At 44.9% G+C, this 22,121-nt stretch overlaps 1 protein-coding gene across 3 annotated transcripts in view; it reads right to left on the bottom strand.

The window, feature by feature from the left end:
* The window catches only part of TENM4 (teneurin transmembrane protein 4), a gene marked incomplete at its 5' end in the record, with an annotated part of 367,633 nt that overhangs the window by 38,895 nt on the left and 306,617 nt on the right, over positions 1-22,121 (bottom strand). For all 3 annotated transcript variants that reach the window (XM_082013817.1, XM_082013818.1, XM_082013819.1), the window contains 3 exons: positions 5,483-6,360; positions 10,450-10,604; positions 20,926-21,158. In XM_082013817.1, coding sequence (XP_081869943.1) covers positions 5,483-6,360; positions 10,450-10,604; positions 20,926-21,158 — 1,266 coding nt within the window. The remainder of the gene's footprint in view (positions 1-5,482; positions 6,361-10,449; positions 10,605-20,925; positions 21,159-22,121) is intronic.

Below are 22,121 nucleotides of genomic sequence, written 5' to 3'. Positions count from 1 at the left end.
CCCTGCCCATTCACCGGGTACAACCCCACTGCATCACTCCCTATTGCTGATTACCTTTAGAGAGCTATCACAGACCAAGTCCTTGAGCCATTTGATGAGCAGACTGATGTGCTTTCCAAGTCCCTAGGGGACAGGTTAGGATAGGATCAGATAGGATAGGACAGGACTGGATGAAAAGTGACAGTCTCCGATTCAAGCAAGGAAGATTTGGACTGAGCCTATAAAAAAGCTTTCTAACAATAAATAAGATAGGTAAAGATATTGTTATCATTAGCAGTATTTATGAACAACTTTTAGATGACTTTGACAGGATCCACTTGACCAAATTGTAGACATCTGCTATGTAAACATCTGTATCTAAGCTAATCATTCTGGACTACCTTTACAGAGTGAAACTTTCAGAATACAACTTGTCTCATCTCACCCTAAAGATGACATAACTCATAAGAAACTCACCTTGAAAGTGCCTGTTTCTCTCCATTGCCAATAAAGGGAGGCTGAGGTAACTAATTCAAATATAGGCTTTTACCTTGTAGTTGCATAAAGTTGCATCAGAATCTGTCAGGAACTCTTCAATAGAGATAACTAATCACAGGTTTAGATGAGATATCTCTGAAGACACCTTCCCAATTCTATTTTCAGTGATGCTGTGCTATCGTATAGTGATGACTTGCTCTAGTCAAGATTTCCATAGACTAACCACTGGAGAATACTGTCTTCCATTTAGCTCTAAAAAGCTTTCTTATGACTCTTCTGAAGTGCATAAAAGGCCCAGAATGATGACTTTCACAAATGCTCTATTTTGTTGGATAGCAAGAAATAATGGATCACTGTTATAAATATATCCACAAAGTCGGATTTTAGACTCTGTCTCATTTTATCTCCTTTATATTTTCAGTCACACTTTTAAATAAAAGAATATGTTTGAGGTATGAATCTGACCATTATTAGCTGTAATGTTTAGCTTGCTTCACTGTCCGTGGCTACATCTGTTTTCAAGCACAGGAACTATTGGGTTCTTTGCAAGAAGAAAATACCTCCTTGATTTAGCACAATGGTCCTGACAATATAGCAGGCTTCCACTCCTATAGAGAAAAACATCCTATCTTTCCTCCCTAAAGCCTTCCTCAAGCAAGTTCAATGTAAGAGATGGAAGGGTATTAACTTTGATTCACTGAGGAATATTGCTATAGTAATTGGAAGCAGAACATTGATGGAATGCAAATAACCTTTTAAAAGATTCATCACAGAGTTTCCATCAGTTCTTTTTGAGGCAGAAGCAGTAATAGTGAGTATTAAGCAAAGAAATTTGAAACTGGGCCTGGAACATTTTAAAGAAAGAAACAAAGCAACTGTATTTCTAACACAGGAATAAGTGGGTTTAGCCAGCTTTCCCTCACTGAGTTTCCTTTTTTTAAATTTTTTTTTCTTTGTAATCTTGGGAACTGTCTTTTCTAGCCAAGAGTCCTGGGGGAATTGGCTGATGTAGCTGCTGAGCCACTCTCCACGATATTTGAAAAGTCATGTCAGTCCGGTGAAGTCCCTGGAGACTGGAAAAAGGGAAACATTTCACCCATTTTTAAAAAAAGGTAGAAAGGAAAATGCTGGGAACTACTGACCTGTCAGCCTCACCTCTGTGCTTGGAAGATCATGGAGCAGATCCTCCTAGAAGATATGCTAAGGCACATGGAGGGCAGGGAGGTGATTTCAGATGGCCAGCATGGCTTCACCAAGGGCAAGTCCTGCCTGACCAACCTAGTCGCCTTCTAGGATGGGGTGACCACATCAGTGGACAAGGGAAGAACTACTGATGTCATCTATCTGGACTTGTGTAAGGCCTTTGACACAGTCCCCCACAACATCCTTCTCTCTAAATTGGAGAGATATGGATTTGATGGGTGGAGTGTTGGGTGGATGAGGAACGGGTTGGATGGTTACACCCAGAGGGTAGTGGTCAATGGCTCAATGTCCAGATGGAGAGGAGTGACGAGTGGTGTCCCTCCGAGGTCTGCCTTGGGACCAGCACTCTTTAATATCTTCATCAATGACATAGACAGTGGGATCGAGTGCACCCTCAGCAAGTTTGCAGATGACACCAAGCTGAGTGGTGCCCTTGACATGCCTGGGGGGCGGGATGCCATCCAGCAGGAGCTGGACAAGCTCGAGGCATGGCCCTGTGTGAACCTCGTGAGGTTCAATAAGGCCAAGAGCAGGAACCTGCACCTGGGTCAGGGCAATCCCCGGTATCAGTACAGGCTGGGGGATGAAGGGATGGAGAGCAGCCCCATGGAGAAGAACTTGGGGATACTGGTGGATGAAAAGCTGGACAGGAGCTGGCAATGTGCGCTCACAGCCCAGGAGGCCAACCGTCTCCTGGGCTGCCCTCAAAGCAGCGTGGCCAGCAGGGCGAGGGAGGGGATTCTGCCCCTCTGCCCCGCTCTGGGGAGACCCCCTTGCAGTGCTGTGTCCAGCTCTGGAGCCCTCGGCACAGGAGAGACATGGACCTGCTGGAGCGGGGCCAGAGGAAGCCCCAGCAATGCTCCGAGGGCTGGAACAGCTCTGCTGGGAGGACAGGCTGGGAGAGCTGGGGGGGCTCAGCCTGGAGAAGAGAAGGCTCCGGGGAGATCTTCCTGCAGCTGCCAGGGCTTAAAGGGACTGATAGGAAAGATGGGGACAGACTTTTTAGCAGGGCCTGTAGTGATAGGACAAGGGGTGATGGTTTTAAATGAAAAGAGAGCAGATTCAGACTAGATTTCAGGAAAAAATTTTTGACAACAAGGGTGGTGAAGCACTGGTCCAGGTTGCCCAGAGAGGTGGGAGATGATTAAGGATTAAGGACATGCTAAACCACCTGGACACCCACAAGTCTATGGGGCCTGATGGGATCCACCCAAGAGTACTGAGAGAGCTGGCCGAGGAGCTTGCCAAGCCACTCTCCATCATTTATCAGCAGTCCTGGTTAACAGGGGAGGTCCCAGAAGACTGGAGGCTTGCCAATGTGACGCCCATCTACAAGAAAGGCCGGAAGGAGGATCCTGGGAACTACAGGCCTGTCAGCCTGACCTCTGTACCGGGGAAGATTATGGAGCGGTTGGTCTTGAGAGTGCTCACAGGGCACCTGCAGGACAACCAAGTGCTCAGGCCCAGCCAGCATGGGTTCATGAAAGGCAGGTCCTGCTTGACCAACCTGATCTCCTTCTATGACCAGGTGACCGGCCTAGTGGATGAGGGAAAGGCTGTGGATGTTGTCTACCTGGACTTTAGGAAAGCCTTTGACAGCGTCTCCCACAGCATTCTCCTGGAGAAACTGGCAGCTCGTGGCTTAGACAGGTTTACTCTTCGCTGGGTGAGGAACTGGCTGAGGAGCCCAGAGAGTTGTGATGAAAGGCATTAAATCCGGCTGGCGGCCGGTCACAAGCGGTGTTCCCCAGGGCTCGGTTCTGGGGCCGGTCTTATTCAATATTTTTATAGATGATCTAGACGAGGGAATCGAGTGCTCCCTCAGTAAGTTTGCAGATGACACCAAGTTGGGTGGGAGTGTTGATCTGCTGGAGGGTAGGAGGGCTCTGCAGAGGGATCTGGACAGGCTGGATCGATGGGCAGAGGCCAACTGTATGAGGTTTAATAAGGCCAAGTGCAGGGTCCTGCACTTTGGCCACAACAACCCCATGCAACGCTACAGGCTTGGGGAGGAGTGGCTGGAGAGCAGCCTGGCGGAAAGGGACCTGGGGTGCTGGTTGAGAGCCAGCTGAACATGAGCCGGCAGTGTGCCCAGGTGGCCAAGAAGGCCAACAGCGTCCTGGCCTGTATCAGGAATAGTGTGGCCAGCAGGAGTAGGGAAGTGATTGTGCCCCTGTACTTGGCACTGGTGAGGCCGCACCTTGAATCCTGTGTTCAGTGTTGGGCCCCTCACTACAAGAAGGATGTTGAGGTGCTGGAGTGCGTCCAGAGAAGGGCAACAGAGCTGGTGAGGGGTCTGGAGCACAAGTCTTATGAGGAGCAGCTGAGGGAACTGGGCTTGTTTAGTCTGGAGAAGAGGAGGCTGAGGGGAGACCTTATCGCTCTCTACAACTACCTGAAAGGGGGCTGTGGTGAGGTGGGTGTTGGCCTCTTCTCCCAAGTAACTAGTGATAGGACAAGAGGAAATGGCCTCAAGTTGCACCAGGGGAGGTTTAGATTGGATATTAGGAAAAATTTTTTCACTGAGAGGGTGGTCAAGCATTGGAACAGGCTGCCCAGGGAGGTGGTGGAGTCGCCATCTCTGGAAGTGTTCAAAAAACGTGTGGATGTGGCACTTCAGGACATGGTTTAGGGGACATGGTGGCGCTGGATTAATGGTTGGACTTGATGATCTTGAAGGTCCTTTCCAACCTAGTGATTCTGTGATTCTGTGAGATGCCCCATCCCTGGGAACATCCCAGGTCAGGTTGGACGGGGCTCTGAGCAACCTGCTCTAGTTGAAGATGTCCCTGCTCATGGGAGCGGGTTGGACTAGATGGCCTTGAAAGGTGCCTCCCAACCCAAACTATTCTATGATTCTACGAATTGGATTCTTACAATGAGTTTATTATTATGGTAGCTGAACACCTCCACGTAACCGTTCAAACCATTTGTGAAATTATGCACTAAAGGGATCATTTCAAAGAGGCTAGACTTGAAAATTACAATGAAACTAATGGAGAGGGAGGTGAAAGGGTTCTCAACAGATGGATGAATTTGCGGACCATCCTTCTAAATGCCCTTCATTGAGTTACCCATCTTTTTGCTATTTGATATCAGAAGTGTGTTGTCTTCATGGTATTTATAAGCAGGGAATTGCTAACAGTAATATGTAAAAAAAGTACAAATCTTCAAGTCACTGCCATCTCTCAGTTTTTTAGTGCGTATCTTCTCTCTGCTCAAGAAACTATTTGGGGCAGAGTTGGTCTTGAACAGTTCTGAGACTATTTTTACAGCTTAGTGAGGACAATTACAACAAGAGAAACAGAGAAGTTCATTAATTACAGAATGGTTTTCTGAGCAAGCTGTCATCAGTCATTGCCAGTTGTCATTCTACATCAGCCATTTCAAACAAGCTCAAATAAGACACTGCAGCATGGGCAGTAGGTGGAAAGCTGCAAAAAAAGAGGATCTGATGGAACTTTCACACTTCCAAGGCTTTCAAGGCCAAGCAAAATTCTTTGACATGCAGCCTAAATCCCCACTCCTGACTACAGTTAAGGAGAACCGGGTGTCCAAATTACTTAGCTGATTTAAAAAAACTGAGCAGAAACTCTGTCTGACTCTTGACTTGGTAAAGGGAGCTCTTCAAACTCTAACGCCCTTACTTCTACTATGAAGTGTTTGCGTGAGATCTAATGTTCTCTATTCTGGCCATTTTATTTGGACAATAATTCTGTTCAGACAATTAAATTCTATCAACCTTGCATTGTTCAGAGAACACAAAATGAAGTCAGCAGCAAAATATTCACAATATACTCACTCGTAAAATGTTGTCCAACCATTTTCATTGCTTTTGGTGGCAAGGAGTCCAGAGTTGCCATGGTACGTCATCATGGCCACTTCATGTCCCTGTGTTGTTACACTCTTGAGTGCGCTGTTGGTACCAATTGTCACCCAGTAGACTTGGCCATCAGGCACTACCAGCCAGAGGGGCATCCCTGTAGAATCTCTTCGGATATTGACTAAGTTGCCATTATTGTCAGTGATCAAGGTTATATCTCCATCTCCAGAGTAAGTAAAATTGTAAAGATAATCTCCAGTGGTAAGGCTCTGAGTATAAAGGTGCTTACCACTGGTGTCAAACAAGTAGAGTTCCTGGTCTATGGGTGAGGATAACTCATAAAGATTTTGTGTGTTGAGGAATGGTTTGTTTTTCCGAATAAAGCGGATTCGGATATTTCCAAGATCAGCGACATACAGCTCCCCATCCGCACACACAGCAAGGGAGGATGGCGCGTTGAGTTTGGCATCCTTGGCATAGCCATCATCCCCTGAGAAGCAGTCACAGTTAGCATCATTCTTGCAGTCACAGCTGCTTGGCGCACCGGCAACAAGAGAAATCTCTCCATTGGTGGTGACCTGCCTGATGCGGTTGATCTTTTTCTCGTCGGTCTCAGCAATGTACAGGACGCCATTATGCGAGACGGCCAGAGCGGTAGCAGACTCCAGGGTGGCATGGATTGCCACCTTGCTAAGGAGAAAGTGATCCATGCCCGGCACCTGGCAGTGCATGGGCCTCCCCGCCACAATGCGCACTTGGTGGTTCTCAGATATCTGTAACACAACGTTATTGTCGAGCACATAGAGCGAATTATCCATCGGATTGACGGCCAGATCCGTCGGCCATTCTAGACGAACCTTAATGGTAAAACAACACAAGGAAATTATTGTAGCAAGACCTTTTTTCACTGCATGATCGCTATAATCCACTGCAATGAGGATGTTTCAATGGCTTAAAGGGAGAAAGGGTAAAAGAAACACAACTAAGTATTAGTGTTTGGTATGGTGGCTGTAAAGGACACAACCCTGGTGTGAGTGAGGGGGCTTAGCTCCCTGTCACATGAGGGAGACACACGTAGACATCCACACTGTGCATTGCAGAGTGGTGGGAGTGGGGCGACGGGCAGAGGCAGACCCTCCTCAGCTCTTGCTCTGCACCATGGCTTTTCTCTGCTTCTCCACCCTGGTGTGAGGTGCAGGGGCTGTGGGAAGGGCCATCAGTGCTTAGGGAACGCAGGAATAAACAAGAAGACCCAAAAATTCAAGTGGGATTTCCCCTCTCCAAACCATCCTATGCTCTTTGAATTGATAGAGCCTGGGCCTGATAGCAGAGTCCTGGGACTGGGAATTTTGTGTGAAGTACTATGAAATCAGTCAAACAAAACAATGATCCTTTTATACTAAAGGATTCTCCAGACAAGTGGCCCAGGTCCTCTGGGTAAACTACAAGGAGGGATAGACACAAAACTGGCAGCTAAGTCAGCATGTGTATATGTCCAAGTTATAACCACCTTGTGCTTGATGCTGCAAAAATGCAAAATAGTGGTTCATAAGAAATTCAGGCAATTCAGTTAATGGAATAAAATACTTGTGTCTTCACAGTGGTTTTCACATTTTTTCTAACATAATGGAAGAATGGGTTCAAGTAACAGTGACACATCACAGTTGTACACTGATAATCCATATACACAAATAAACTGAAAAAGTGACTGAGAAGTGAAAAAGTAACACTGTGAGTGAGCAGTAGGTCTCTATTTGTAGCTGTACTTCGTCAACACATTGCCTTTTCAAGTCAGTCTACTCTTTTAGTTCCTAAGTCTAAGAAAACGTTACCAACAGAATTCAGGGTAATTTTTTTTTTTTTATAAAGAACTGTAAGGCACGCATTTTTTGGATTATTTTATTTTACTTCTGTTTTATAAAGAAAAAAAGTCAACTTTGTGCCCATGGGAATCAATCAATCAATGCTTAAATGCTTTCCTAATGTTGCATCTTCCCCATAGGAGAGGTGTGATGGGTGATAGGAAACAAACAACGGTGAAGAATGCTCTTGGTCACCTCCAGACAGGCTTTTAAATAAATTTTCTACTAGTTAAAAAGAATAGCTATTCCAGTTGTATATTCCCTTTCAATCATCCAGGCAACTCTAAGTTAGAGCAGATGGACCTGATATCATAGAATCACAGAATCATATAATAATTTGGGTTGGAAGGGACCTTTCAAGGCCACCTAGTCCAACCCCTCTGCCATAAGCAGGGACATCTTCAACTAGAGCAGGGTGCTCAGAGCCCCCTCCAACCTGATCTGGGACGTTCCCAGGGATGAGGCATCTCCCACCTCTCTGGGCAACCTGGGTCAGTGCTTCACCACCCTCAGTGTCAAAACTTTTTTCCTGAAATCTAGTCTGAATCTGCTCTCTTTTCATTTAAAACCATCACCCCTTGTCCTATCACTACAGGCCCTGCTAAAAAGTCCATCCCCATCTTTCCTATCAGCTCCTTTAAGCCCTGACAGGCTGCAAGAAGGTCTCCCCGGAGCCTTCTCTTCTCCAGGCTGAGCCCCCCCAGCTCTCCCAGCCTGTCCTCCCAGCAGAGCTGTTCCAGCCCTCGGAGCATTGCTGGGGCTTCCTCTGGCCCCGTTCCAACAGGTCCATGTCTCTCCTGTGCTGAGGGAAGTTGGCCACTTAGTGCCATTCTCACTGCCCCCGTGTGGTTTTTTTCCTTGGACCCAACAGTGTGATATGCTGCAACTGAGGTCTCTGGGATCTGGGTACGCTCAAGGCTGTGCAATTCCAGGATCTCCCTGTTTCTTTGCTCCAAACCTTCCTGCCCCACCGTCCGTCTCAGTTGCTGCTGGTTCTCATTTGTCTGAGGTGACTAAGTTTGGGGAGGTATTTTGTATCTCTAAGGTGGCAACCTCAGTGGAAGGAGGAGGAGTAGGTGCCAGCAGGCTCAAGTCCAGCAAACCACCTCTCAGTGTGGTTTTATTTAAAATCAAGAACAAGAAGGTCTTAGCACACAGGAGTTTCATATTTTTAAAGCCTTACTTTTGATGCTTCTATTCATGTTTAAATCCCTTTTAACTTTTTTTTTTAAAGAGCATCAGATGTATTATATATGTTCATTGTGCCTTCTAATGGCTGAGCTTCTGAAGTTCATTTTCATGGCTAAGCAGTGTGCTGAGCTCTGCCTAGACTAATTCTCTCTTTGCAAAATCGCCTTCCTTTTCTCAGCTCTTGGCCTATTTTAACCCTTCCTGTAATAAAACATTATAGCCTGTGGTTTTCTCTTTAATAATGCATGCCTTCATCCCTTCCAGTGGTCTTTAAGCCCCACAGCCTTGAGTTAGTACCAAGAGCAGAGTTTATTCTGAACTGACAAGGGAATTTTCAATTTCTTAAAAACCGTTCCTTGTCAACATTGGCAGCTAAATATTTTGTGTCCTCGTGTCCCAGGGAGCCTCAGGGACCTGACAGAAAAGACCCTTCCAGCCACTGCAAATGATGAAAAGCTACTTCCCAAGCTGGGTTTTCTTTGCCTGGTTTGGTTTGGGTATTTTTTTAAATTATACTTGTCTTTAGTGCGTCTGTCCAGAACAGTGCTGGTTAATCCATCCATCACAGTACAAGTCAATCTAAGCATGGCTCCTGTCATTTTATGAAGGGAAAGAAAGAGTCTTCAGCTGATACATTTTAGTTCACCTCAGAAGTGCTTAAATACGACATTGTTATACATCTAAGCCACATAACCTGTGAGAAAACAATTTTTAAATCCTGAATCTACAATGGTCTGGTCGTAACTGCCCCTGAAATTCAGACAAAGAAAAAACTATGCCTGTAAGATGAGAAACATACTACAAGATGGCCTTAAACCAGCAAAATTTGCTTCTACAGAAGGCATGAAAGCTTTTAAACTCGTAATTTCAGCTTGTTCATAAATTGCGGACAGTGGGAACCAGTTGCAAAGAAGCAAGAATAATCTTTTCAAATTAGAGGGAAAAACAAGAAGAACAGATTTCATCTGGGAGCACGGAAATTATCTGGGTAGTTACAAAAAGGAAACCCCATCGACATCTATTGTGGCTGAATAACAGTACTTAGCCCTCCAGCTATGATCTATATTTTCATTGGAGAGGGCAACATTCCTGGAATCAGGCAAACAACAAGTGGCACAAAGGTTTCAAAGGACACCATCTCTAAACTGGCACAATTTGACCGGTTGCTCAGTGCCCCACAAAATCAAGTGCTGGGCTGTAACAGCTTTCTCTTCTGCGCCATGCAGAAGTAAAGCAATTATCAAACTGAGATTTCTTTTCCTCTCTCTTTTTTTTTTTCTCCACCTTTAAGCAGCAGGACTTAAAAGCCCAGCATGATGGTAGCTGCAACCAATTTGCAATCTGATGCAATTCAAGATTCTTGTTTTCCTGCTGTTGCTAATTTTGGCACCTCAGCCTCCAATCAGTATTTCCTAGATGTTAATTTGATTCAGGTCTAAAATTATGCTGGGCCAAATTAGGATGGGGGGAAGCAAAGGAGAAAATCCATGGCTAGCTAAGTCGTTATAACAGAGCATGGCATATAGCCCTACTAAATGCGTACAGCTGCCTGGTCTTTTTAGTTTAAAGCAACTAGTTTCTTGAGAAATAAGCCTAATGAAACCTGGCTTTCCAGGAATCTGTGTCTCCCAGCTGATTGGGAGTCTCTTCTGTGGCTGGGACATCCTTAAAACCTCTCTCCCCAGAGATCTCCGAGTTAAGTCAGTCAGGTCTTTCCTTTAGTCTTTATAGGATCTTTCTTTTTGACCCAGTCATTGCGATACCACAAAATACATAGAGATGTAATTCTCCTTGCGCTCTTACCTCTTTGTCAAACATGGGGAGGCAGAGACACATGCAGATAGAGTGAAGAAAGATGGGTTTTCTCTAGAAACAACCAAAACATCGTCTTACCTGAGAAATGTCCATTACAGAGTCACAGCTGAGAGGCCGAGCAGATGTCAAGTCATTGGAACCCAACACAGTTGAGATGATCCCATTCTGATCAATCCGCCTGATCATAGTGCCGTCCACAAAGTAAATCAGCCCAAACTTGTCCACGGTGATGCCTGAGGAGGACATAAGCAAGACAGTCAGAAAGTAACAGCAACCTGACAATTATGAGATGAATAGGAAACAGTGTCTGGGTTGATGCTCATGAAAGAGAAAGACTGCTGGTTTGGCTGGAAGCAATGTATTTTATGGCATTCAAAAGAGATGAGATGAGAATTGGACACGCAGGAGTCCTGGTTATCAGGAGCTTTGAACTGGCACCATTCCATGGAAGGCACTTCCAACTGGCACCTGATGTAATTTAGAAATCCCTGCTTGTTTCTGGAAAAGGGCATGGCATTCAGTGAAGCGCTGAAAGGAAAAGGTTTTCTAATAACTACGTGTCTTGCGTGTTCAGAAATGTGGTGTTATCGCTCATGGCATGAATATTAAGCCATGCACATGAAAATGTTACACTGGTGAATCTTTCAGAAATGGCAATGAAAAATGCTGCGAAAGATCCATCAGGTCAATCAAATTCCAAATGGATAAATGTGGAAGGGTTTTTCCTAGGATAACCCTACTTAATCTATAGTATTTTACCTGTTTCTGAACTCTGCTAGGTGATTCATTTCATTGTCCAAACCTCCTTTGTAGACATAGTCCTGTCAGTGGATTTGAGGTCTGCCAACAACAGTTACAGACTGCTGATTCTCCTTTCCTCACCTGCAGATATGTGCCATTTCACTTCGCCCTAAGCATCGCTTCTCAAGTGCTTGTTACGTTAACACAGCCTCCTTTAATCCTCTTTATACCAAGCTAGCTATACTCTGCATCTTCCATCAGAGGATTTCATGGTGCTTTATACTTACTAATTAGAGCTCATAGCAGTCTGTGACTGTGATCATCCTAATTTTACATATCGGGAAAATAACAGATAAAGCAATTTTCACAAGGTCACAGAGAAAGTCCATGACTAAGGCAGGATTAAGAAGTTAAAGGGCCCCATTCACCTCTCTTTTATGCTAGTATAAATTAAAAATAACTCCACAGACACTAATAGAGTCATCCATCTCTTCTACGCTATGGTGGCAGAATGCTGCTCAGCATAATATTTGAGCATCTTCAAGACACTCAAAGAATGTAAAGGAACAGTAAAAGAATGTAGAAGCCTGTAACATCCTTTTTCATGCAAGTGAAAATTCTGCTTGGAATATATGAATATTAGGATCTTCCCGTTTGGTTTCTTTTGCTAGCAGGGCAGCAATCACTTGGCAAAAAGCAGACATCTGCATTCTGCATCCAAGCAAGTATCTGGAGTTTTTCTAATCAACGGAGAGAAATACATACTTCTAGGGTGCAATACATATCACCCTAAGGCAGATATCTGTAAGAGATTACATGGATCCTTCTAGAAACACCTTTTCCTCCCCATTGACTATACAAGGAGACTATGGCAAATATCTCCAAAGGAAACATTTATACTGTAGACAGATAAAGTTGGTGAGATGAATCCTCACTATAATGTTTTTTTTGGCTGTCATGATGGTGACAGAAATGATGGTAAATCTGTTTCAGATAGAAAGCTTTAAGCATGTTTCTGAGAAGCGATCTGATCTTGTGTTTCTCCAAAATGCTGCTTTACAGTCAGATCCCCTTGTTTGAAACATTTACCCTCAGTCTTCATCCACTGTGAGCGATGTTGTGAAGTACAGATGCGGCAGTTCACAGATCAAAAACGTTAGACTTTCATGTAGCAACGTGTAATCCCCCTGATTGCTTTGGCAATGAAAATCATGGCCTTCAGCCAGCACTGTAACTATTGCATCAGCTAGAAGCCACAGAGGTGGATGATACATGGAAAAACATATCATATTTGGTCATACAGCAGTCCACAGAAGATAATCTAGCCTGGAAGTAATGGCAAGAAAACCTCAGGCTTAAGTCATCATTTGAGAGAAAGAATAAACTTCTCCGTTGAGCTGAGGTAAAGGAAGGGATTCAGACAGAGTTGCAACCTGTTGATTCAAAGTCAATTAGGAGTCAGAGAACTGATGTTTCAGATCACTGAGTTGCATAGGAGTTGTGTATTTTTGCTAGGAGGTAAAAACAGCATTTTCCTTAGTTCTTTGCAGTACCTCCTTGTCTGAGGGCATCATTTTGACCTGGATTGGATATTTGACCATCAGAGCAGGGAGGTTTCAGAATAGCCTCTAGGGCAGCGAGGAAAAAAAATTACTGGCTGCTTTTAAGATGAAGTTCATTAATTTTGAAGGGGATTACATGGCAGGGTTGCTGAGATAATGGATGACAGGACTAAATGACCCAAAAGATTGCTTCTAGTCCTACATTCCAATACCTGTGTTTAATTCTTGCCAAGATAGGACTGAGCTTTGCAGGACCACGAGACAAGAACCTCGAAGAGGAGCAGCAGGTACCTGTTCCACAGCTGAATGCTACAGGAGAAACCACCAAGCAGTGGTGGCCATTTATCCTCGCTATACAATACAAACATATCAGCTGTATCCTAGAACTTTGTCAAAAGCTGCAGAGGGATCTGGTTGTATAAGCATCAATATCTCACTGACATCCATGGCTTTCTGGAAGTTGTCTTCATCTGCCATGAGATCTGTCAGCATTGCGCTCCAGTTGGCACCCTGTTCAATGGGGCATCCAGGATACTGGCATATGTCACCCGTCACTGGCGTTTGCTGTTGAAGGTTACCGCTCCTCTAATTATTTCACCTGCCAAATGGCAAGTTCTATAATGTTTGTTGGTGTTCGCTTGACAACCAGGAATACAACTGAGCTCCTTGAGCAATATGGTAGATGAGCCTTTTCGGAAGAGGCATAATAGAAGGTTTAGTTGATCTTAATTGGCTTTTGTCAAACACAAGAGGCTCTTGTCCATTCCTACGTTCACAACGAGTATTTTTCAGGGCGCTTGTCCATTAGTCTGTGTGACAGGCCAAAAGCCAGTGAAGGGTGGCAGGCTGGATAATGTGATTTTAAATGAGGCAGAATTTTCTCTCTTAGCTAGTTCCATATGTATTCGATTAGACTTCTCAGAAGTGAGTGCTGACAGTTGCTCATGGTGTTCAGTGCTGAGGTCTGAGGGCTGGTCTGATTAATTGGTTACAGTAATAATACCCTGCACGCACACTGGCTCTCAAGCCGGCTCTGATCAGTTGATAGAGCATTCCAGCTTAGACAAAGAGCTTGTGCACCCAAATAAGTTACGGTGGGATAGCAAAGTTACCACTTACCATCTTGCTCCAGGGCAATGGCATGTGCATGTGTTCTCATCACAGAGCACTTCTCTGCTACCCCTCTTTCATGGAGACTAAGCAATATCTCAGTTGCTTTGCATTTCCTAGGATGTTCTGCAGGGCAACAGAGTTTTCAGTCTGTCAAAGCCCTAAATTCCCATTTGCACATGCCAAAGCCCTAAATTCCCATTGCACATGCCCCTCACACGACAACTGCTCCAATCCCTTCCTGACTTCAGCCGATTGTTTTGGAATCAAATCTAATTACGGAGGGGAGCCCTGCTCTCCCACAGACGAGTGTCTTCGGATGGATGACTGTGGCAGAGGGGGAAAGAAGCAGTTTCTTTGCAGAAGATTATAGAGGTTAGATTGGACCTTTCTGTGTTTCCTTTCTGAAAATGGCCCAGCTCCAGTGCCGGGAGCTGGCTCCTGCAAATGCACACAGAAGTGGGTAATTCACATGTTACGCATGTAAAGCCAAAGGCCTTGGCTGGCTTTGGCAGAAGGCTCCTCTCATGTTTCCATAGGAACATAAGGGAATTAAAGATTTTCAGCATACAGCTCGAAGTTCAGTCTCACAGTTACTGAGAGAAAACATCTGCTGCCACTACCCAGGTAGCGCTGGAGATCCAGACTTAAGGCTCTGAGGTATGAAATACATATGTTATGAAATCATGCTGGCTCCTCTTGGATAGTTGGAGATCCCATAATAAACAAGGGCTTGTAGCACCATGTGCATCACACGAGTGAGTTGTGCTGATAGAAAGTTGTGATGCGATGACATTTGCTTGAAATGTCAAGACCTTGTAGTGTGAGGAGGTGACAGCACAACGTCATGCTGCAAATAGTTACTGGGACACGGTGGGTTTGTTCTAGAAGACGAACTGCTAAAAGTGATTGCGTTGCACTTGTAGCTCTACTTAGGAAAAAAAAAGGGGGAAAAAAACCCTTTTAAGTAAAAAAATAGGTGCTAAAGGAATCCAAATTTGGAGCTTTCTTGTCTGGCTGGATGCGGAATGACTGAGTGATAAAATGGCAGATGAAAATCAATGTCAATAAGTAGAGAGGAATTCACAGGGGAAGGAGTAAGTCTAACTACCCATATGCAATGACAAGCTGTAGAATAGTAAAAAGATTTTGGAATTCCTGTGAAAGGTTTTCTGCAAAGATCAGCTTTTGTGCTCTGCAGTGGTCAAGGAGGGAGCTAGAAGACAGGAATGCATTAGGAAAGGCACAGAGAGAACAGAAAACACTGTTCTGGCCTCAAAAAGACTACGCTCTTTCATGCTGTGGCTAAACAAATTGTGGAAATCGTTAGCACAGGATGTCTGGAAGGACAAAACTAGGTGTTCAGGGAGGTTTCTAGACCAACTGATGGTGGCATCTAAGCACAGGTCCAGGTGCAACCTCTTCAGAAAGTCCCCTGAATGTTGATGACTAGAATCTGGAGTGTTAGCAGGGAAAGGCCACTCTATCATTGCTCCTTTCCCTATGTGTCTTTTCTGGCCATGGCAAGAGACAAGATATTTTTTCAGTCAGCCTCTGGCCTTCCCTGAAATGGCCCTTACATTATTACTTGACAACAAAAATGTTAAGAGATTGTGGAGGGTTGAGTTTCTTCTTTTAATTCTGTTGAAGTCAGGAACACTTAGTGAACAACTGAGATTTTGTTTACACATTCAGCAGGACACAGTGAAGGAAGCAATCTGTCCCCAAATTAATTACTTCATTTTGTGTTGTTTTTGTGGTGCTAAATGAATGAGATGCCCCCTCCCCCACCACGTCCCTTCTGAAACCTTCTTCCTATTGTGTCAGACTTGTCACTGCAATCTCTCTTAATTGCTGGCTCCTTGGTAATTTCTCTGCCACATTTTCCCAAGGAGAACCACTGGTGACTACTCAGATGAAAACAAATGCTCTGACAAGCTGGAGTTTTAATTTTCCTTTAGATCGCTTGTAGAAGAGGATCATTATTAGCAGATGATAATTAGAAAGTGGCAACACTTTAATTTGCAAGGATATATTGAAATTCATTAGCACCCGAAAGCTTCGCTGTGCTCTGTGGCAAATGAATTGGAAGTATCAGACTGGTTCTTACTATCTATCACAAATACCCCGACCAAACAACCAAACAACTGCCACCACCATTGCAACTGTTGACCTACCTGTCCTGGATTTGCATAGGCTACCTTTATCAGAGAAGCCAAACTTAGGGGAAGGGTGAAATTCCTGACACAGGTTTTATGTCTCCTGATGTCTTGTCTAAGCTGATCATCTAAAGGGAGTTAGTTCTCTCTCCTTCAGTGGAGAGAGACAAGAACCTCTATTGAGAAGGTACTTCAGAGAAATGTATTGATAGGACAAGGGATAACAGTTTTGAATTAAAAGACGGTAGATTTAGAATGGATATAAGGAAGAATTTTTTTGTGACAAGGGTGGTGAGACACTGGAACAGGTTACCCAGAGAAGTTGTGGATGCGCCATTATTGGAAGTGTTCAAGATCAGGTTGGATGGGGCTCTGAGCAAGCTGATCTAGTGAAAGATGTTCCTGCCCACGGCAGGGAGGTTGCACTAGATGATCTTGAAGGCTCCTTACAACCCAAACTAATCTGTGTTTCTATGGTTCTACGAAATTATTCACTCTGACCTCATGGGAGGTGAGGTGGGAACTGGAAGAAGTGATCAAAACTCTGTGGGAAAGGCTGCTGCTCACAAAGTGGAAAACCATTCTGAATGGTGTTAGCTGGGGTTGGGACCTCATCCTTCACGCTATTGTCTCCAGGAGGAGATTGGCACTCCCAGAACATGGTTCATCCTACCTTGGACACATGCACTGGCATAGAAGAACCACTTTCAGGGTACCAGTTTCCTTCCACTGAGAAGAAAGCCAAAAATCTACTTAGACCAGATCCTTGACTGGTCCAAAGGGCTAAAGATAGATGCACTAGTATATGTTCACAACTCATTCATATAAAGACTGATTCTCCAGTCTTTATAAATTGCTATTTTTCTCTCTAAATTGGAGAGATATGGATTCGATGGGTGGAATGTTGGGTGGATGAGGAATTGGTTGGATAGTATCATCCAGAGGGTAATGGTCAACAGCTCAATGTCCAGATGGAGACTGGTGATGAGTGGTGTCCCTCAGGGGTCTGCCTTGGGACCAGCACTCTTTAATATCTTCATCAAATCACACAGACAGTGGGATCGAGGGCACCCTCAGCAAGTTGGCAGACACCACCAAGCTGAGTGGTGCCCTTGACACACCTGAGGGACGGGATGCCATCCAGCAGGAGCTGGACAAGCTCGAGGCATGGCCCTGTGTGAACCTCGTGAGGTTCAACAAGGCCAAGGGCAGGATCCTGCACCTGGGTCAGGGCAACCCCTGGTATCCATAGAGGCTGGGGGATGGAGGGATGGAGAGCAGTCCTGCTGAGAAGGACTTGGGGGTGCTGGTGGATGAAAAGCTGGACAGGAACTGGCAATGTGCGCTCACAGCCCAGAAGCCAACCATGTCCTGGGCTGCCCCCAAAGCCGCGTGGCCAGCAGGGCGAGGAAGGGGATTCTGCCCCTCTGCCCCGCTCTGGGGAGACCCCCCTGCAGTGCTGCGTCCAGCTCTGGAGCCCTCAGCACAGGAGAGACATGGACCTGTTGGGGTGGGGCCAGAGAAGGCCACCAAAACGCTCAGAGGGCTGGAACAGCTCTGCTGGGAGGACAGGCTGGGAGAGCTGGCGGGGTTCAGCCTGGAGCAGAGAAGGCTCCGGGGAGACCTTACTGCAGCCTGCCAGGACTTAAAGGAGCTGATAGGAAAGATGGGGACAGACTTTTTATCAGGGCCTGTAGCAACAGGACAAGGGGGAATGGTTTTAAACTGAAAGAGGGGAGATTCAGACTAGATCAAAGGAAAACATTTTTGACAATGAGGGTGGTGAACCACTGGCCCAGGTTGCCCAGAGAGGTGGTAGATGCCCCATCCCTGGAAACATTCCAGGTCAGGTTGGACGGGGCTCTGAGCAACCTGCTCTAGTTGAAGATGTCCCTGCTCACTGCAGGGGGGTTGGACTAGATGACCTTGAAATGTCCCTTCCAACCCAAACTATTCTATGATTCTACAATTCATCTGGCGGGAGTGTATTCACTCAGCATTTTCAAGCAAGCTGCAAACATCAGCCAATTAAAACACCAGGAAAGTGGAGGCAAGACCTTGTTTCCTTACGATTTTTGAAAAGTGCAAATTTGTCCTTAAAACACACAAATTCTACTTTGCGTGAAGTAATTATCTTCAGTCAAAAAAATAGCTTTAGCCTTAAGGAGCAGAGTTCCATGAAGAGTGGTGATTCTTGAAGAACTGAACTTTCCAAGTCCTTCCCTGGCCAGCTGATATCTCTACAGCTACAAGATCATTTTCTAATTTCCTCTGACCATTCACTTATGAGTGTTTATTCACTTCCCAAGACAGGGAAGCAGAGGGTAACCTAAGGACTACTTGTTACTTGTACAAGAAATAATTTTTATTTTGAACTATTACGAAATATGACCACATGAAGGAAGAGCATTTGTTGGATTTTTCTGCTAGGATGAACCGCTGTGAAGGTATCAACAATGCTGACATTACATTGTCAGTGTGAGTTTTCCCTGTTAATCATTTATGGAGGTGAATGGGGAGTGAGTCACACCCGCCAAAGCCATTGTCTCAGCAGACTTTGCAAAGCCAGGCTACAACCAGATCAGGGAACACTGTTTATGAACTTTCCATTGGCAGTGTGAGCTTTCTGGATTATTATTTGCCATTTTGTTTCATGTCATTTCCTCTTTCACCCTCAATTTACTCCTATTATGTGAAATTTCAGAGCTGTGAGGAATGAATGCATGCATTTTGCCGTTATATGATTGAGGTGGAGGAACGGCCTCCTGAGAGCTTGAATTGCCAACAAGAAGGATTTCAGTGCTGAAAGCTTTGAACTCCAGAGCCCTCTTTCCCATAGCAAAGCAGAAACATAATTCATCTAAACCTTGCAACATCCACCCATGTCGGGAAATGAATAGTCCTCTTATCTTGTACAAGGGAGAGCAGAGGTCCAACAAAAGTTGTGGATGCGTTTCGGGTTTTTTTTTGCACTGTTTCAACATCAAAGTGGTGTAAAAAATTGAATTACAGATCTTTGGATTCCCTGATCTCATGACTCATCTGCTGGACTGCCTAAACCTCTCTGCCCAAGTCACTTAATTTTCTTTTCACTAAGACCTCTCATTTTAGTGAGACAATTTCTACACTGCAACCTGACCACAGTTAGCGGTTCCCTTTCTATATCTGTGCCTCTGTCAATACTTTATCCCAGTAGAATCATGGAATTGTAGAATAGTTTGGGTTGGAAGGGACCTTTCAAGGCCATCTAGTCCAACCCCCCTGCAGTGAGCAGGGACATCTTCAACTAGAGCAGGTTGCTCAGAGCCCCGACTAACCTGACCTGGGATGGTTCCAGGGATGGGGCATCTACCACCTCTCTGGGCAACCTGGGCCAGTGGTTCACCACCCTCATTGTCAAAAATGTCTTCCTTAGATCTAGCTGAAATCTACCCTCTTTCAGTTTAAAACCATTCCCCCTTGTCCTATTGCTACAGGCCCTACTAAAAAGTTTGTCCCCAAATGATCACCTCATGCGAGTCTGGAGTGCTTGGAAACCCTCACGGACCCTTTGAATATTACGAGGGTAGCAGTGGCTTTCAGTGCTTTTGGGCAAAAAACAGGTTTCCCATGCTATATTCTTCTGCATCCTGCCAGGAAACAACTAGCTGACATGTAACAAAAAAAAAAAAATCACAACTAGAGCTGACACAAAAGGTCACTAATCCAGTCTGGGTTTCTTGAATTCGGTAACAATAATGCCATCTCTATGTCAAGAAAAATAACTTTCTGAGAAGTCTCACCAAGAAGAGAAACAATAGCTCAGTTGTCTTCCTCTTGCCTGCTCTTTGTGAAATAGCTTGTTATAAGATCCTTAAGTTTTGCTGAGAGCCTGCTTTTCAAAGAGGTTGGGATGGGCTTGGAAATTGCCGTGGTAAGGAAGGACGGAGCTACCACTCCCAGATGCAAGGAAAACAGGAAACCCACAGCACCTTGATGCTGAAGCCAAGAAGCTATAAATAACTCCTCGCAATCCTAACAGCTGGGCAAGAAGCCACACAACAGCCCAAAATACCACATTTCTAGAAGCATTCCTACATGGGGTTCCTTCGCTCCCCTCTTCACAAACACTGCAGAAGACATGCACACCAACAGTATCTTCCACTTCATCTCTGTAACCCTCCGTGTGCTTTTTTCCAAGGAGCAGTGGACATCTGTGGGGAGTGACATCCTCCATATGCAGAGCTTGTTACCTTGAGACTGCCAGACTGAAGTCTTGGCGACACACAGGACTGCATATGTTTGGCTAAACCTGTTTCGAACAATTTAGTTCACAGTCATGAAGGCTGTGGGGTGCTTTTATTCTGATCTGACTGCTTTTATCACATTTAAGTAAGCTAATTAGGAGCCAGGTGAAGTCGTGCTGAATTAGACCATTCCCATATTAAAATTAGTGTCTACCCCCCTATAGGACTTAAGCTGGATGCCATAACATATAATGTCAATGTATAAACCTCAATGTACATATCTCTGAGCTGTATGCTGGTTTTGTTGCTATTTTATATATATAGCAATGCTTATAGAGCTTTTTATTTTTTTTTTAATGCCAAGAAAGCCTCAGTGAACGGAGTGTAAGTGAATCCAGTCCAGACTGGGAAGGACCAAACACTGTTATTTGGTAAGGTGAAGTAGTGGCTAAGTGGGTATAAAATTGATGGGTGAATTTTATTCTGTTGCACTTTGGACATGTGCCCATCACACATCCAAACCCTCTGGTTTGACGCTCCTCCCAGCCTCAGTAAGAAGAACCAGGACTGGCTGAGGGTGAGACATACCCACTTATTTCCAAGCCCTTAGGATGTGTTTGTGGGTTGATTTGGGAAGGCCTGCAAAATCCAACGGCATTTTCGGAATTGGAGAGGTGAGCAGGCTCCAGCATGACTAAAAAAGCCCCTTTCAAAAAGACCCCTTTAAAAAAGCCTGTGGAGAAGCAGCAATCTCACCCCTGGGATTTGTAAGGGTAGCATCAGTGCCTTTGCCTCCATCTCCGCAGCGGGTGTCATCGAACGGGAGGCACTGATCCCCGGTTCCAGCCAAGACCTCTGAATTCTTCACAATGTCTTTCACTGATGCAGTTGACTTGATTTTATAAATACGTCGGCTGTTGGTGTCAGAGAGGTAGATGGAGCCGGTGATTGGATCTGTGGTCAAGTAATACTTATGAGCTGGGCTGTGGCTGAAAAACAAGGGTATGATGTTATTATTTTTTGGATGATTTGTTTTCTTAAGTCAACAGGCAATGCAAGCACTTTAGAGGATAAAAATGCACAGGGCAGACGGCCTGGGAAGGTGAAGCAGTGCCGTATTCGACAATGTGTGTGCGCAGTGTGTTATAGCACAGGATCCTGAGCTATATCCGTTACCAGTCACTGTGCCTGGGGTGCTCTCTGGCTTGGAGGGCAGCTACCAGAGGAAACAGCTCACCAGCCCGAGCCAAAATCATGCCAGAAACTACTATAGGTTGAGTTCCAATGCCTGGGATTGCTTTAATTTACTTAATATAGTCCTGAAACTGGTGTTAGTGCAGTGCCAGAAAGTGGAGGGAAAGTGTAGTACGCTGGGTGCGGAAAACAAAGCAAAAAAATAAAACAAAATCTGCCCTCCCAAGAAAAAACCCAGGACAAAACCCAAAAGCAAAGCCCCAAGTATAAAGCACTTTAAGATATAGTCTTGAAGATCACTGCATCAAGGCTTATCTGGTGCTCTTGCTGACTCCAGCAAAGACCTTAGAGTCCTGTCCCACCCTCATGGAGATTATGGGGAGTCCTGCCACTGAATTCAGCTGGACCTCAATGAACAGAGACACAAAACGGTCCTTGAAATGCCACATTTTGCCCTAAGTAAAACATGAACTAGGAGGAGGGCTGAGGAACACTAACGTCAGTCCCCTGCTAAACCCCGTTCACTCACTGCTTCCTCAGAAACTAGAAAGGGTGGATGGGAAAATGGGGTGAGCAGACAGAAGGATATGTTTTTAGCTCCATAACTGCAACACTAAATGAGCCCAGGGCTGAAGAAATGAATAAACTAGCATCTACTTTATGGAAGGCATTCAATGGGATTGGCCAGAAAAAACAACCAGATGAGTTTAGACACAATGTGAAAAATAGACTTTCAAGGATTCTACTTATAGTTTAAT

This window comes from Phaethon aethereus (assembly GCF_964289735.1).
Source record: "Phaethon aethereus genome assembly, chromosome: 1".
Lineage (NCBI taxonomy): Eukaryota > Metazoa > Chordata > Aves > Phaethontiformes > Phaethontidae > Phaethon > Phaethon aethereus.
The sequence above is the reverse complement of the archived record's forward strand: the minus strand, read 5'-3'. Positions and strand labels throughout refer to the sequence as shown.